At 39.3% G+C, this 15,213-nt stretch overlaps 1 protein-coding gene across 3 annotated transcripts in view; it reads left to right on the top strand.

The window, feature by feature from the left end:
* Positions 1-3,132: 3,132 nt before the first annotated feature.
* Positions 3,133-15,213, top strand: part of LOC139912280 (ATP-dependent 6-phosphofructokinase, platelet type-like) — a 38,709-nt gene continuing 26,628 nt past the window's right edge. For all 3 annotated transcript variants that reach the window (XM_078287540.1, XM_071900042.2, XM_078287541.1), the window contains exons 1-4: positions 3,133-3,289; positions 9,437-9,510; positions 12,596-12,673; positions 14,039-14,228. In XM_078287540.1, the coding sequence (XP_078143666.1) occupies positions 3,181-3,289; positions 9,437-9,510; positions 12,596-12,673; positions 14,039-14,228 (451 nt within the window). In that variant the 5' untranslated portion in view covers positions 3,133-3,180. The remainder of the gene's footprint in view (positions 3,290-9,436; positions 9,511-12,595; positions 12,674-14,038; positions 14,229-15,213) is intronic.

Here is a 15,213-nt window from a genome sequence, read left to right as displayed (position 1 = left end):
TTAGATTGAAAGTGATGAGATTTGTTCCAGCGGACGACTGAATTTAAATTCTGTTTTCTGAATTTGTATGGAATGATTGAATTTATTGAAGTTGAAACTGATTCTAGAAATCAAACTCATGATGCTCTTACCAAGTTTTTATCCTATTAAAACCATATTGCATTGAAAAGTCCTAGATATTTAGTTTTCTTTAAGATATTAAATTGATACTGGACTCTTGATTTGTTCTGACTTGACTTGGTAATCTACATTTAGACTTGGGACTTGACTTGAGACTTGTGCCTCAAGACTTGAGACTGACTTGGGACTCGAATGAAGCTGACTTGGTCACACCTCTACTTTAAATCCTAATTCTAACCTTAACCCTAAACCCAACTCCTGACCTTAAACTAACGCCTTAAAAGAGTGAAGAATGTCAAAATGTCCCTCATCTTTCCAGCCTTGTGAGAACATTTAGTCCTCATGAGGAACAAATACAAGCACACACACACACACACACACACACACACACACACACACACACACACACACACACACACACATCATTGTCTTTCCAGGATTGTTTCTCTATCTCTTCTGGATAAGAAACTTGAACAGCTTCCATACCTGCTGCCCTCTGTGTGACTCCTCACTATCTAATCACACAACAATGCCGCCGGCTGCCAGAGTTGGGCAACCTGTGCCAGTTTTCTCTCAAATAAAACTGTTTAGTCATGAATACAGTGTTGGGCAACCTGCCTCAGTCTGAGATGCCACACTGCACTCGGTCACTGAGATAAAGCTGGTAGGATGCAAACGGTTGCTCAAGCTCAGAAGTGAATTTTTCACCTCTGACCTCGCTCATTTATCCTGTGTGAGCTGTAAGTCTGTCACTGAAGACACCGTGTCTTCATTTGTTGCTGCTTGTATCATCTTCAACCCTTAAAAAAAATAACAATAGTAATCCTGGAATAAATTTAAAAGGATAACATACAAACATCACTGAAAAAAAAGGTCTTTGGATTTACTTAAAATAATTTTGTACATTGGTAAAATGTGTTTAATCAATACAAATGATTTTCTTTGGATTGACTTATTTGTAATTGATTGCATAGCGTAAAGAGTAGAAACATAATTTCTTTGAGTAAATAAAACATTATGATTTTGTAAAACTGACAACCAATCTTTCCCTGTTTTTTCAGTGAGTAAAACTAAAGTAAAAAGTAAAAATAAAATTATACCAACAAAACTTCCATATAATAATAAGCCTACCACAGAAGATAAAAATATATATATATAAAAAACCAATCCAGTGCATGAAATACAATAAGGTTACTGTAATCTTACTATTGAACTGCATAGACACACTATAAATCCCTATAGGAATATTATAGGGATATTATAGTGATGCCATAGGAAATAAAAAAAAATAAAAATAAATAAAGTATGATAAAGTCACTTTAAACTCATTATTAAGTACCACCGAAGTGCTTTAAGTCCCCATAGGAATATTATAGGAATCTTAAAGTGATTTTTGCACTGTATTTGTTCTATCTGTATCTTATTCTATTGAATAATATAATCTAACAGTGTTTCAACACTATTGATTTATTGGTTAGTTCTCAGTATTTCACAGAAACTTATGAATTGTTATCATTACTCTATTATTTCCTGATTAAATAACTTTAGTCCCGTCCGCTTGCAGGTACAATTGGTTGGAATATTTTTTATAGTACGTGATGTCGACGCCTATTGAAGGATTCAGCTGTCAATCAGGAGAATATCTACATCCTCATTGGCTCGCTTTGACAAGCCAGGCTCGTGAGGGCCAAAGAAGAGAGAGAATAAAAGAGCTCTCACTCTGCAGCTATTTCCGGGTACCACAAACTGTGAATCAATGGAAAAATTAACAAAATATGATGTACTGTTGCAAATATCTTCTGTTAAAAACATGAAGGGTTTATTTGGACCACAGTAGGCTACACATGAACCAAAAGTACTGTTAGCAGAAGTAAAATTCATGTTTTTGTGATAAGTAGTTTTTATTTTAGGTCTGTATCAGACCGGTCACTATGGTAACGGCTGTGTTTATGCTGACTGTGCCTGAGGTTCAATGCTAGAAGACAGTGGTCAGTGTTGGTCTCCTTAAAAAATCAAAAAATAAATACATTACAAAAGTATAATAAGTAGAGCAGTGATTTGTTACACTACTTGTTATGTTACTTTTCCAAAATTGAGTCAGTCCCCTCTCTCTCTGTGAATGATCAAGGACACCAAACAGCATTAATGTCCAATGTTGCTTAATAAAATGAAAGTAGAGGAGATACTCTACTTCCACTCAGAGAAAGTCAACTTATCTACCATTTCTCATCTAGGCCAGGTCAGTGTGAGAGGATGGCAGCTATTCAACAGCTAACGTTACTTCTGAGGAAAACAAACAGGTGTCGGATATCGTTTTGGATAATTCAACTTCAATCTCATATTTAGAGGGGATAACAAAAGGAATATTTTTTTTGTATATTATTACTGATATTGAACTTGTAATTTCAAAGGCTCAGATCTCCTCTGCTTTTGAGATTTGTTGAGAGCTAGCTGGGCTGATGGGTATTGTAGTTGTTGTCAAAACACTGTTGTAGCTTGAGATGAGTCAGCTCAGCTAACCTGAACAAACTGTTAGCTAGCTAACTAGCCAGCAGGCTCATCTAGCAAAGACAATGATGTTAATGTTAACATGCAACTACTAGCCACTGCTAACACTAGCTTCTATATTAGCTAGTGTGCAAATCAGTTACCAGATAATATGGTTAGCTAGCTAACAGGCTGACATTAACACACAAAGTCAAAAACAGCACAGAAAAACCACGTCTTTTTCAGTACTGTTCAGACGGACAAATTGTAGGCTACATGTAAAAATGCAATAAGCTGTTCACACAGGTGAGAACTTCCACTATGGCGGCCAGAGGGTAAGAGCCAATGCTGCGCTATTGTTTAAACTATTGAGTGATTCATCTTCTCAATTGACAATCTTTGGTGAGGACCAGAGGGGGGTGTGGAGGTGAAGGGGGCGGTAACCACTGCAGCAGTACAGTATCCCTGCTCCGAGATACCGACAGTCTGACAGTTTCCCCGCTGTACCTCCAGCCACAGGACAGCCTCGTCTGTTACATTGGACTTTGTAAACCAGGAGACAGACCGGACGGGATGGCTGGCATGGCGCCGCCGACGCGGCAGGACACCCGGAAATTTATCGAGAACCTGACCGGCACTGGTAAATCCATCGCGGTGCTGACCAGCGGAGGAGATGCCCAAGGTACCTGTGCAGTGAAGGCTGTGTAAAGATGCGAGTTCCGTTATCGGACACGATTGTGCTGGCTCTGGCTAGACATCAATATTGTCAGTGTAACCGCAAAACAACCACTGTTCAACAGTGTCAAAGTAGTTCTTAAACCGTGTATGTATTGTTGGTTTTCGAAACCTGCGTCTATTTTTGGACGCGGCACATAAACCACAGACTCTAACCCTTACTTCCATTATCGGACACGTATATAGTTTTTGGCCTTTCTCCAGCATAGCTTTCCCTTTTTTCTTCCACAATTATTGTTTGACAAGATATGATTCTGTAGAATGGCTTGAAAACACAGGTGGCCGTCGGGCGTAGGCGTTAAACAGACATCAAATTGACATTACACTCTTAAATACCTGTGTATCATTAGTAGCTATGGATGTCTGTCTAGATCCTGCCTGTTTGTGGAGGCTCGTCGCCCCAAATTTTGCGGGGAAAAGGGAAAGAAGAGCGTAGACGTGGAGCTGTCCGATAACGGACGCATTTGCGTTACAATTACACTCCCTAAGTAACAAGTGGATTAATGTGCAGGTCAAGCAGGCTAGGTTACAGTGCATCAGTGAGAAGGCAGGTAGCAGTTCACTCCCAGGCTTGGATGTAGCTGTCAGACATTTTCTTCTCTCGTAGTCAGTTTGTCATATTTAATGAATCTGAATCTGAGCGGCGGTTATGCAACAGCTGACGCTCCCGTTCATCTGCCGAGCTCAGACTATTCTAAATGGATGTAGGGATATTTACTGCTCTATAAATCACGAAAGCAGCATATATCATGTTTGGAATAATTCCTATATTAATAATGCGTCAATTAGAGTCCGATTTGTCCACTTTGGGAAAGGTGCTTTTGGATAGATTTGGAAACCAGGTGGGGCATCTTACCAACAAGTGACGTTGTTCGTGATTATTGAAAAATTCAGAAGATACCTCCCCTTACATAAGATGATGATCATGCACCTGCACCGTTGCATCCATGGACTGTGTCCCCTGCATAGATGGCGCAGACGTGTGAGTGTGCGTGTGTGTGTGTGTGTGTGTGTATGTGTGTGTGTGTGTGTGCGTCTGCGTCGTAGGGCGCATCCACGGTGCTACTGCATAATTTAATCACCTACCCAAAGGAATAATCACTATAATATTCCTGTAATATTCCAAGAGGGACTTATTGTGCGTCTGTGGGTCTGAGTGATTAGTTTATAGTGACACTATCGTACTTAATGGTATCTTTTTGATCTCCTATGGTATCGATATAGTATTCTTATAATATTCCTATGTGATGTGATACACAGTTTTAAGGTTTTTTGTCATAGGCTATTTGTATAGTATAGTATAGTATAGTATAGTATAGTATAGTATAGTATAGTATAGTATTTGTATAGTATCATTCTAAAATGTATGATGGGATTATTATAGTTCTTCAGGTTTATGTGGATTGTGAATATTCTCTGCACAGCACGATGCACAGATGCACTAAAAGCCCACAAAAGCTTTTTTCATAAATAGAATTAATAGATAGAAATAATAGAGTCATCAAATGACACCCCTCACCCCCCCTTTTACAACGCTAGATAGATGTGTAGAAGCACGTGTATTACAGCACGGAGGACTCCCTGTGAGTCGTGAGAAATCCAGTGTCAAGCTAGCCAGACTACAAATACAGGACTTCTGTTCAAGACGTTCAAAATAAAAGCCTTTGCGATGAGCGTGTGTAACAGCGCTTTTATTTTGAAGGCGAAATCCGTAGACTTCCGGTATGTTTCTGTATATTCTGGGTGGCTTGACTTGAGATCGTCAGCAGAGGGATGTGCCGCCTACGTGAGGAGCAGCGAGTACGCAGTGATGTACTAATGAATGAAAGGATGAGTCGACTGTTGGAAAAAACAGTAAATATAAACAAAAATCTGTTCTATTTTCATAAACGCATTAATTTATACTGCCCTGCCCTCTAAAAACACCATATCCGCATACAACTTGCATCATTTTTTTTTTAGCTAACTTAGGCTATAGTAAAGGTGGGAAATTTAATTTAAGTTCTGTTAATAAACTGAGATTTTAACCTCCTATATGAGCCTTCCCAAAATAAAAATCAGCATAATATTCCTATAAAAATTCTATAGGGATGTATCTGTGGTGCTTAATAGTGAGGTTATAGTGACCTTATTACATTTTATGGTGTTTTTTCCACTTATAATATTCATTCATTATTGGGACTTATAGTTTTATTGTGATACTTTAGTAGTGTCCTTCTATAATATGTGCAGTATCTTATATACTTTACTATACAGAAGGTTAAATGTAGTAGTTTGTGCAGTGAAGCCTTACTGGCTGTTACATAACGCTGTGTGCCTATAGGCTGTGACTGGAGTGTGAAGGTGCAGTAATGTGGTGTTTCACAGCATGTCAGCTCCCATTCCTGATGTTAAAACCACACCAGCAGTATGTAACAGTATATAACAGAATAACCTGCAGCTGTGTGTTCCTCCTGGCATCAGTGATTTAATAAACTCTGCCTTGGAGCTTGGAGCTGTGATGACAGTGTGTAAGACGATGCTAATGTCCTTCCATTCATAAGGAAAGACTTAAAATGTTTCATACCTTATTTTGTCAGAGTTTTAAAATAAAATGTGCTTGTTATCATCAATTTAGACGCACACAAATTCAATCACAATATCCACTGAAAGACGATAAATGATAAAATTGAATTATCACCCAGCTCTAGTCATATAAACCTTTTAGTTCCAATATACAGGATTAATCCTCATGCACAAACGCCTATACAGACAGCCAGCGTTTCTACTTTAATATGAAGTTACCGACCTGTTCTGCAGGCATAATTCTCATTATGAATAAGTCATATAATGAATAAGTCATGCAAAAGTCAAGGTTGCCATTCACTCTGTTTGACTAGCTTCGTTCTATTCTAGCCTTCCTGTCGGTTTTTAGTCATGTGATCCTCTATTGATCCCTGTAGGGAAATCCTCTTGCTCTTTTTCATAGGACCATAGGAGAAAAAATTGTACAGTCTTATTTTATTTTTTCCTCAAATCTATAAACTTTCCAGGATTATCAAGGCACCGTGGGAAACCTGATCTTATCTTTACTGCCCTAAGATGAAAGATCATTAGCAGGGTCAGGAGGAAGGAGCCACACACACACTCACACACACACACACACACACACACACACACACACACACACACGCAGACAGTCCTGTCAAACACAACTGGAGATGTTTAGTCATTGCAGCAGGCTGGGGGGAAAGACTCACAAAGTATCACATGATTTGTGAGTGTGTTGTTCCAAGAGCTCAGCTGGAACGTCACTCTCTCACACACACACACACACACACACACACACACACACACACACACACACACACTGTGAGATGAGAGATGAGATTCATGTGCACAGTTCATCTCCGTTGGCCGCCACCCAGAGACTAAATCTGACGTATTCGTTCTCGTTAACCTCATTAAAACACATTGTCCAATTCAAACCCGTTTCACGCGTTCGCCCTGCTCCCCTCCGTCCAATCAGTACCGTTCCTGGTCTCCTAGCAACACTAGCTGGCACCGTCCAGCCCATCAGCACTTGTTAGTGTACAGCACTGCCTGAAACCACATGCAGCTCACTGTGTGTTTTCCATGCTTCTATCCTGCATCTATCCTGCATCTAATGTTACACAGTAGAGCCAAATGAGCAAATTCTAATTCAAAACTCTAATGTCTCGCCACCAGCTAGTCACCAGTCCATTCCTTGTAACTTCCCACAGCTGAAAAGAGAGCAAAACCTATTTTTTTGGAACAATTCCTCCTCAAGTGCGGCATTAGTTAAGTAAAACGACGGTATGTGATAAATAATATCAGATAAAATAACTTTATTGATCTCTCTGAGGGGAAATGGGGTTGTTTGCAGCAGCAGAGAATACAAAACACAATAAATAAAACAAAATATATGTTGAAGATTAAAGATACAGCGCCTTTATTGCGCTAGCACAGAGTTCCTGATGGCTAGAAGGAATTTTTGCTGTTTGGACTATTGACAGATTTACAGATGTTTGCATCTGCAAAATTGCAAATATTATTGTTGGGTGAAAACTCCAATTCCAATTCTAGCGATTTCTCATGTTTTAAGTTAAACTGAAGGATTACATGCTTCTCTATGGGTTGAGATAGTTCTACAACCCCTTGGTCTGATGATGAAAAGCATGGTGGTCAAGCAGTTTTTTGTATACTTCCAGAAAAAGTGACATGTTGGAGATTCAAGGTTTTCACCTAACAACAGCAATCAAAGGTGTGGCCAAGTCAACTTTGCTCGAGTCCCAAGTCAGTCTCAAGTCTCAAGTCAAGTCCCAAGTCTAAATGTAGATTACCAAGTCAAGTCCATGTCATTAATGTCAAGTCTCAAGTTTAAATGTAGAACAGCAAGTCAAGTCAGAACAAATCAAGAGTCCGGTATCAATTTAATATCTTAAAGAAAACTAAATATCTAGGACTTTTCAATGCAATATGGTTTTAATAGGATAAAAACTTGGTAAGAGCATCATGAGTTTGATTTCTATAATCAGTTTCAACTTCAATAAATTCAATCATTCCATACAAATTCAGAAAACAGAATTTAAATTCAGTCGTCTGCTGGAACAAATCTCATCACTTTCAATCTAAGTCATTTACACAAACACAAGATCTCAAGTCAAGACTTTAGAAACCTTTTCAAGTCATCAGAGTACAAGTCAGAGTCAAGTCCCAAGTCACCAGAACCCAAGTCAAGTCAAGTCTCAAGCAGTTAAACTGTGACTGAACCTCTGACAGCAATATACAAATACTACAGTCTGTTGATGGTGTCCAGAGCCTGTTGGAGCTCCTTGAGTGCGACATTGTCCTCCAAGCCGTAGCCACGTCCCTCCCACAGTATACAGACAAGGGCCAGTGAATGGGATGTGTTGTTTGTGTGCGGTGTGGGAGGAGACTTGGCTCGTGGCTCTTGGCTTCATACTGCGGAGGGTGAGACAGCCATGTTGGCACTGAAGTGAAGCTTATGGCTGCTGCTGGGAGCCTGGCTGCTCAGCTGCGGCTTGGAAAGATTCAAGTGCCTACTGTCTTGTTAAAGTAGTAATCCCATGACATTTTCATATAAATACATTTCCGATTTGCTGCTTTCTATTGCTGATTTATATGCCACAATGGTTATTCAATCTGTCTCCAGTTCATGAAAGCTTTTCCATTGTCTGTTCTAAACAGCCGGTGTCTGGTAGCTCTTTCCTGGGAAAAATCTGATACGATACGATACGATTCGATACCCGAAATGAGGTTCACGATTCAATACAACCATGATGCGATGTAATAAATAAAAGTTCAATGACGACTAGGGCTGGGTATCGTTTAAAAAATTAAAATACCAGTACCAATACCAGTACCCTTAAAGTGATACCGATACCAATAGAGTACTTAATTCGATACCTTTTTTTTTTACGTTTTGGTGGCATCTCGGCACGTTGAACTTAAAAAATTAAATCGAAGAACGCTTGCGGTGATTGGCTGCGAGCAAAACCATGCAAATAGTCATTTTTTTCTAGATCTGTGTACAAAAAGTATCGAATGCAGGTATCGTTTGACTGGAGAAGTTTCGATACTACTTGGTACTGGGTTATTTCGGTCGATACCTTAAAGGTATCGAGTACTGATACCCAGCCCTAATGACGACAAAGTCTGACTGTGCAGAATTATGTTTATTTCTGAGACACAAATCATTCTAGCGATGGCATTGTCTTGCTAGAATGTAAACAACAATTTAAAAATGTCGTTATAAAGTGACAATAATATAATTTGGATGGAGAGCTTGTGAAACTGTGATGGTCAAGCGTGATTATTACAGCAGAATAAAATGGAGCTAATATCACGATTCATTTTTCTGCCCCACGATACGGATTGTCACATTTTTGCATTGCGATATATTGAATTTCGATATATATTGTCCCATCCCTAACGGGGAGTGATGCTTTTTACGTTCAGAAAAAGAAGAAGAACTGGGTAGTTAGCATGAGCGGCGATAGCCACAGACAAAGAAAGAAAAGAGTGTTTGTCTCTGTCTCCACCTCTAACTCTCTGCCTCTGTCTGTCTCAGGTATGAACGCGGCGGTGCGGGCCGTCGTCCGGATGGGCATCTACGTCGGAGCGAAGGTCTACTTCATCCACGAGGTGAGACTCGACGCATGACTCAGCTGCAGACATGGCCTGGGGGTGTGTGTGTGTGTGTGTGGGGGGGGGGGTGGGTAGGGGTGGTGGGGTGTCTGTAGTCTGTGTATCACGTTTGACAGTGAGTTAAATCAACACTGACCCGCCCTTCTGACCAGACTGTCTTTGAGCAAGCCAGCAGGATCCTCAAGGACCAAATGCCAGAAGTTCATTCAGCGACAGATTTATGCATTCTGGCAAAGTCTGTACAGGTCCTTCAAAAGTCCTAAAATAAATGATCTAAATTGAAGACCGTAAAAGTATATGGCCGTAAAATGTCTTCAATACACTTATTAGAGCTCTTATATTTTCACCATGCAATGACAGGTTTCTTTTTCCACTCTCAGATCAATACAGAACAGGGTTAGTAGTGCAATATGCATAGTATCTGCTTTACTAAATGTAATTTAACCTTAACATAATATAACTTAATAGAATGTTCCCTTAACAATTAATTTAGTGTCGTTCTTGTTCATTTATAGTCTTAGGTCTCATTATATACCTTCAATTGGAAATAGAAATAGAAAACGTTTTTGCCAACTTTGTTTCTTCATTTTGTTGTTTAAAACATAACATAACTTTGGCTTTCTGAAAACTAAAGATATCCTGCATTACTTGGTAGACAGATGACACAGTTTGGTTCAGCTGTTTATACTTGTTTTTTCTTTGTGGGTGAATTTGTAAGTAGCTTACAACATGTGTGAATTTGTCAATCACACATTTGTCCATTCACTTGTTAAGGGCTTTGAGAGCAGAATGACCCTTCCTCCACACAGCCTGACAGACAGATTTGCGTAGATGTGAATAGGATGTGAATTTTGATAATCACAGAAAACAATGGATGTCATGTTTGCCAGGAGGAAGGTGAGCATGTTGTGAACAAGTCAGTGTGCAGCGCAGCATGAAAACAACATATCCAGCTGCCCGAATAGAAGCAGCAGACAAACCAAAAACAAAACAAACCACTTCATTTTGAAGCAGAACCACTTTTTACAACTTATCTTCAGTTGAAAATAGGTGAGATATTTCGGTACTTCAAGTTAACGTCCCACCCATAAGAGTTCTACTTTCTTCTGACATATATTTCTTTCAATACTGATGTTACCAATATTTCAATTCAAATGAAAAAATACGAAATACAAATGAAAAGCGACAACAAATCCCTGCTTGTTTTATATCTGGGAGGTGTTAGATATCGATTGTATGTGTAGTTTTGAATGGGCAGGACGCTGGTGATGACAGCGACTGGAGACTCTGTGGTGTCAGTGTGAGTTTAATTGGATTAGCAGGGCCAGGCTTCATCCTTCATTCCTGTCATGAGCCACGAATAAACTCCGGCCTGGCAGCTGAGTGCCAGGACGCTTTTATTTTGGAGGGGATGATTTGTTCTGGCTGCTGGTTTGGATAAGCACCGTGATAGTGTGACAGTACAGCGCTTTAATTATGAAAACAATGGATTATGAGCATCAAACTGAAATAACAGTGCCAAGAGAGTGTATTAAAGGCCTCATATTCGGTTTTCATGATGATTTGTTTTCTAATATACTATGACACAGGATGAGAATAATGTTCTTCATGATGTTTCGAAAATAAATGTAGCTTAGTTAAAAGTTGAATTGAATAAGTTAAACGGAATAAATGTGAAGACTAAGAAGACGACGAGGAAAATATTAATTCCTATAATTGAGGACCTTTAAGGAGGGATGTTCGTATCAGATCTGGGTCAAACAGTAGCTGCAAACATTTGTTTGTTTTAATCTACTTGGAGTCCCAGATGGGTGGGGTTAGCAGCAAAGGACACTAAAGCACAATAAGTGCCACAATGTTCAGACAATTACACCAAATTATTTGAAAGTCAATTTAGTGGATTTTCTGCCATTTTTCAAAGTGAATTAGCAGAAAAATGACTACACTGTGATATATTCTGTTACTGTCAAAAATGTGAAAAATCTTGTGATATAAAATTTTGCCTATATCACCCACCAGTACTCAATTAGTATTCAGAGACAGCAACCGCACTATTTCCAAAGAGAACAACTCATTTTGCTTTCAGATACACGTTGTATTTCATTATATTATCCTGTCAAACTGGCTCAGTCTGCTCAGTTCACAGTAACACAGTAACAGTATCTGTATCGGAGACACTGTGATGATGGAGGACGTCTGGAACAAGATATTCATTAGTGTTATGTCTCACTGATTGTATTAACGTGCGCAGAGTTTTCCAGACAGACGCTCATATCCTGGTCAAGGTCATATTCAAGATAAACTGTTCATATGACTGCAAATATCACTGTAGACATGAATTAACAGAATATTATCATACAAACCATCAGGGAGACAGAACTCAAGTTAACAGGATGAGGTGTAAGTGTCAGTGTTCTGGTTAATATTGGTGTAAACTGTGAGATAAGTAAGATAATGGAGGAACTTTATTGATCCCGAGGGGAAGTTTGGGTGAATCCAGCTATCATGTTTGTCTCATATTTGTCTATTTGGTCTGTAAAAATCAGGTTATCAAATCATTTAATGCAGAAATGTAAGTGCTTTACAAACGTTAAAACAGTCAACAGAAATAAGAAACCAAAATCATAAAGGCACACAAGAACAGGAAGAGTATAAAAAGTAGAAAAACTTTTTTATACATATTGTAAGTGGAGGAACAAAACTTCTGTACACTTAGGTTCATGCAAGTTTATTTATTTATTATTTATTTGTTTATTATTTATTGGTCTCCCTAAAGCTTGGTTAAATAAATAAACTCGCATGGATCTAAGTGTGCAAATATTTTGTTCGTCCACTTTGATGTATTTTATATGTACAGATATGCAGTATATTGTTGTAAGTAATCATTGAGTCATTGGTATTGATCGACAAACCCATCAACCCCCTGCAGATATATTATGGTCATTTTCTGCAATGGGGCAGTAAAAACCTTACTCATCTCCTCTTTAAGTGTTCCCTAATAACATTGGCATATTAATGTGTATTTAAACGTACAGATTGATCCAGTGATTATGTATTGATCGCGGTGTGTTTCTGCTCTCAGGGTTACCAGGGGATGGTGGACGGAGGGGGAAACATCAAAGAGGCGACGTGGGAGAGCGTCTCCAGCATGCTGCAAGTGGTAAGGAGAGATTTCCTCTGCTGCTTCAGGCTGTGTACTCTTAATGTAGTTTGCATTTTCATCACTGTAACACAGGTTGATGTATATTTGAAGCATTTAAGTCCAAAACGCTACAGACATTCCTCACATCAGCCAAATCCCCTCTACTCACTCTAATTTGTTTAGTCGACATAAAAAACTCCCTTCTACCTCTTTCCTTAGCTCTTATTTCTCCTGTTTCTTTTTCCAGCACTACTCTTTTAAATGATCATTTTAGGCACTGTGGCTCTGACCTTTGACCTCCTTTCTGTTGGTTGGTTGTAATGTTGGTGATCTACGAACTGAAATTTATTCTGCTGTTGCACTCATTGGTCACTCTGGATCAGCTAAATGCCTAAAATCTAAATTTAAATGTAATCCTTTCAGGAAAAAATTCTGGGGAAAAAACCTGAAAATATGACAAAAATACAGATGAATTAATTCCCCAAAATATACATTTATAAGCAAATGTTTCAAAATCTGAACTTGGAACTTTATTGGCACTGCACACTGTGCTTTATTTCGATACTGTCAATCATTTGTAAGTGTAGCCTTCATGTTTTTCAAATGGTGGATATCTGGGTTTGAAATTGAAATCTGTTATTCTGCGAGATGCAATGAAGTAAAGAACTTTATTAAAATTCACAATAATATACTTTAATTCCAACAGTCATTTTGATAGAGCAGTTTTCACGTTTTTCCTTCAAATGCTGAATGTTATTTTAGAATTAAACTATTCATTGCTCTGACTCTACCTTGTCACTGTTTTTATGCAGTTAGCATTCAAATTGGTAAACCTCACTCTGTATGAATGCAGTGGTTAATGCTGTATATTTTAGCACTGTGTGATGTAAGTGCTGTGTGGCAGATGAGCTGTGGAGGCAGACGTGTGTCAGGAGTGATGATCATGGAAATTGACTCCGTTGATGATGAGAAAGAAATAGCACAAAAGCTTTTAGCTGTGAGCTAAATGAGTCTGTAATTGAGTCAGACCTTTTGAGTGTTTAACAGTCAATCTCTCATTATTTTCACGTTTCCATTTTAGGCATATAGCCGACACTTATCTAAAGTGTCTCGATCACCAACATTACAAGCAACTAATAGTAAGGAGGTCAAAGGTCAGACCCACATAGAATACAACAGAACAGAACAAAACAGAGCAGAATAGAACAGAACAGAATACAATACAACAGAATAGACTAAAGTAGAACAGATCTTTATTATCTGTGAGGGGGATTTGCCTGCAGAGCACAGTAGCAGACTCAGTACTGCGTTAGACAGCGTCAGTTCATCCATTCATGATATGAGTCGCACACCTGACCGCTGAGCTGTGTGTGTGTGTGTCAGGGCGGCACGGTGATCGGCAGCGCCCGCTGTAAGGAGTTTCGGACCCACGAGGGCCGGCTGAAGGCCGCCCACAACCTGGTGCAGCGCGGCATCACCAACCTGTGTGTGATCGGCGGAGACGGCAGCCTGACCGGAGCCAACCTGTTCAGGGAGGAGTGGAGCGGCCTGCTGGACGAGCTGCAGCAGCAGGGTGAGCAGCCAGTAGAGCTGTCAGGGGGCGTAACGCAACCTCTGGCGGCCATGTTGGAGGTCCTAACAGCTGATTGTGTTTCTACACGTACGACTTGTCCGTCTCAACTGAATTGAATATACATGGTTAATTTCTGTGTTGTTTTTAACTGGGAACTGATAATTTTTCAACTAATACATCCAACTGTGTTTAGGTAATGTCAGCTTGTTAGCTAGCTAACATCTGGTCAGCTAACCATCATGTCTTGTTGTTAACACATCTGATTAGCACACTAGCTAACGTATCTATTAGCAGCTAGCGTTAGCAGTGGCTAGTAGTCGCATAGCACTAACATCAGTGTCTTTGCTAAATAAGCCTGCTGTCTAGTTAGCTAGCTAACAGTTTGTTCAGGTTAACTGAGCTGACTCTTCTCAAGCTACAACTCAGAGTGTTTTAGAGTAGAGACTAGGGCTAAAGACAAGACAGTTTACTGTGTCACAGTAACCTACATTTGGACACAAATCTACCATATCAGACTATTCATTTTTACTTAGAACATTACTAAATTGTCCAAACTCACACAACAAGAAGCTTTTGCTGTTGTCTCTGTTTTTCTAGCCTGGTTGTTATAGATTTAGCCATTCCTTGCGCACAGCCAATTCTCTACTGGACCTCCATGATGCAGATTCCCATCCAAATCATATAGATTTTGCCAGTTTATCATCATATCACTGTCAGTGAAATGTAAAATGGTAAGCACAAATAACTTTTTAATGCAGACAGGTATAAAGAGAGACTGGTAGCATCAGTAGGAAGTTAGCTGTACCTTGCAATGACCTGGATGGTCTGTGTCTATGTATTTGTTGTCTGATATGAATTCTGTACTTGTAAATCCTCTTGCTGTTTTAGTCCAGAAAGCTCTGTCAGAGTTTGCGTCTGCTCACAACAAAATCCCATGAGCCAGTCCATCTGAGGAATAAGTGCATTAGTTGAGTGCTGCTCTATT

Source organism: Centroberyx gerrardi, chromosome 13, assembly GCF_048128805.1.
Source record: "Centroberyx gerrardi isolate f3 chromosome 13, fCenGer3.hap1.cur.20231027, whole genome shotgun sequence".
NCBI lineage: Eukaryota > Metazoa > Chordata > Actinopteri > Beryciformes > Berycidae > Centroberyx > Centroberyx gerrardi.
The sequence above is the reverse complement of the archived record's forward strand: the minus strand, read 5'-3'. Positions and strand labels throughout refer to the sequence as shown.